At 60.9% G+C, this 1,169-nt stretch overlaps 1 protein-coding gene across 5 annotated transcripts in view; it reads left to right on the top strand.

The window, feature by feature from the left end:
- The first annotated feature begins 565 nt into the window (after positions 1-565).
- Ikzf1 (IKAROS family zinc finger 1) overlaps positions 566-1,169 on the top strand; it is a 90,301-nt gene continuing 89,697 nt past the window's right edge. Inside the window, exon 1 of one of the 5 annotated variants that reach the window (XM_028777844.1) lies at positions 566-737. In XM_028777844.1, coding sequence (XP_028633677.1) covers positions 680-737 — 58 coding nt within the window. In that variant the 5' untranslated portion in view covers positions 566-679. The remainder of the gene's footprint in view (positions 738-1,169) is intronic. The other 4 variants (XM_028777852.1, XM_028777907.1, XM_028777869.1 and 1 more) reach the window with 4 other exon arrangements.

The raw sequence follows: 1,169 nt of genomic DNA, 5'->3' as shown, positions 1-1,169 counted from the left end.
GTTGTCTAAGCCGTCCAAGAAAACTTTGTCTATGTATTGAAAGGACTTCTCAAGAATAGTAGAGGCCAAGCGTGTCACTGAGGTGCATGAGTCCTGCTATGACAGCCAGACCACAACTATCTGGACAGCTGTGTCCCCGACCATACTCAGCTGCCCAGCTGCCCTGGAGTCACATTCTCTGCCCGGCCCTGTGGCTCACTCCTCTTGCCACCTGGGAAGCCTGGGTCTTCCTGCCCACCTGCACAACCTATCTCTTTGAGGCCCAGAGCCTTCCTCCCAGCCACTGTTGCTGTCTGTCCTCCTCTCAAGGGTACTCCAGAGTTTTATTTTGTGCCTTATGAAGTGGTTTTGAAAAGTGGTGAGGCAAGGCCACTACCTACACCCTTACCCAGGCAGGGACACTGCTGTGTCTATGGAATTCAAGATTCTCCCTGTGTGCTCAAGGTTAACGCCTGTCTGGCCCCCTTCGGGTGTGGCCCAGCTAATCAGAACGATGATGGGCTCTTTGTAGAGTGTGAAGGGTGCACCGTCAGAGGCTGCAGTCCTGTCTCTACGCAGGCACTCTGCGCTTGATACGCCAGGGAGAGGTCTGCGGTGCCTTGGAGCGTGGTGCAGGATTGCCTTGCTTGGACCTCTGCCCACAGACCCCTTCCACGCTGGCGTGTGCACACAGGCCGGGATGGAAGGCGCCATCCTAACTTCTGCTGTGAGCAGGTGGGAGGGAAGAGACGCGAGAGGTATTCCATTGGTTGTCTGGGAAAATGAACTGCACCTTCTCCTCACTCGCACAGGATCAACTTTTCCCACCCCCTAGGGTGGGCATCAGTACCTTGGGGTCTGTGCCCGAATGCGGGAGCCCAGGGGTCCCAGTTTCAGGGACTCGGCTGTGCACACGCAGCGGTTGCTCTTAGACACCGGGGAAAGTGCCTTACAGTGTCCCGTGTCCCCCGACTGGGCGAGTGAGCCTGTGTCACGACCGCCTGGCTGTCCCGCGTGTGGCGCTGCGGCCGGGAAGCCCCTCCCCCTCCCCGCGGGCCCCGCACGCGCCGCACCCCTGCGGGTCGAGCGCGGGTCCCGCGGTGGCGCGGCTGAGCCGGACCAGCCCGCCGGCAAAGCGCGGGCCGCCGCATCCCGCGCGGGGCAGCGGCGCGATGCTGCGCTGGAATGAG

Source organism: Grammomys surdaster, unplaced genomic scaffold (assembly GCF_004785775.1).
Source record: "Grammomys surdaster isolate TR1022 unplaced genomic scaffold, NIH_TR_1.0 67, whole genome shotgun sequence".
In the NCBI taxonomy this organism is placed as follows: domain Eukaryota; kingdom Metazoa; phylum Chordata; class Mammalia; order Rodentia; family Muridae; genus Grammomys; species Grammomys surdaster.
Note: the sequence above shows the minus strand (reverse complement) of the source record. Positions and strands in the feature narration are given on the sequence as shown.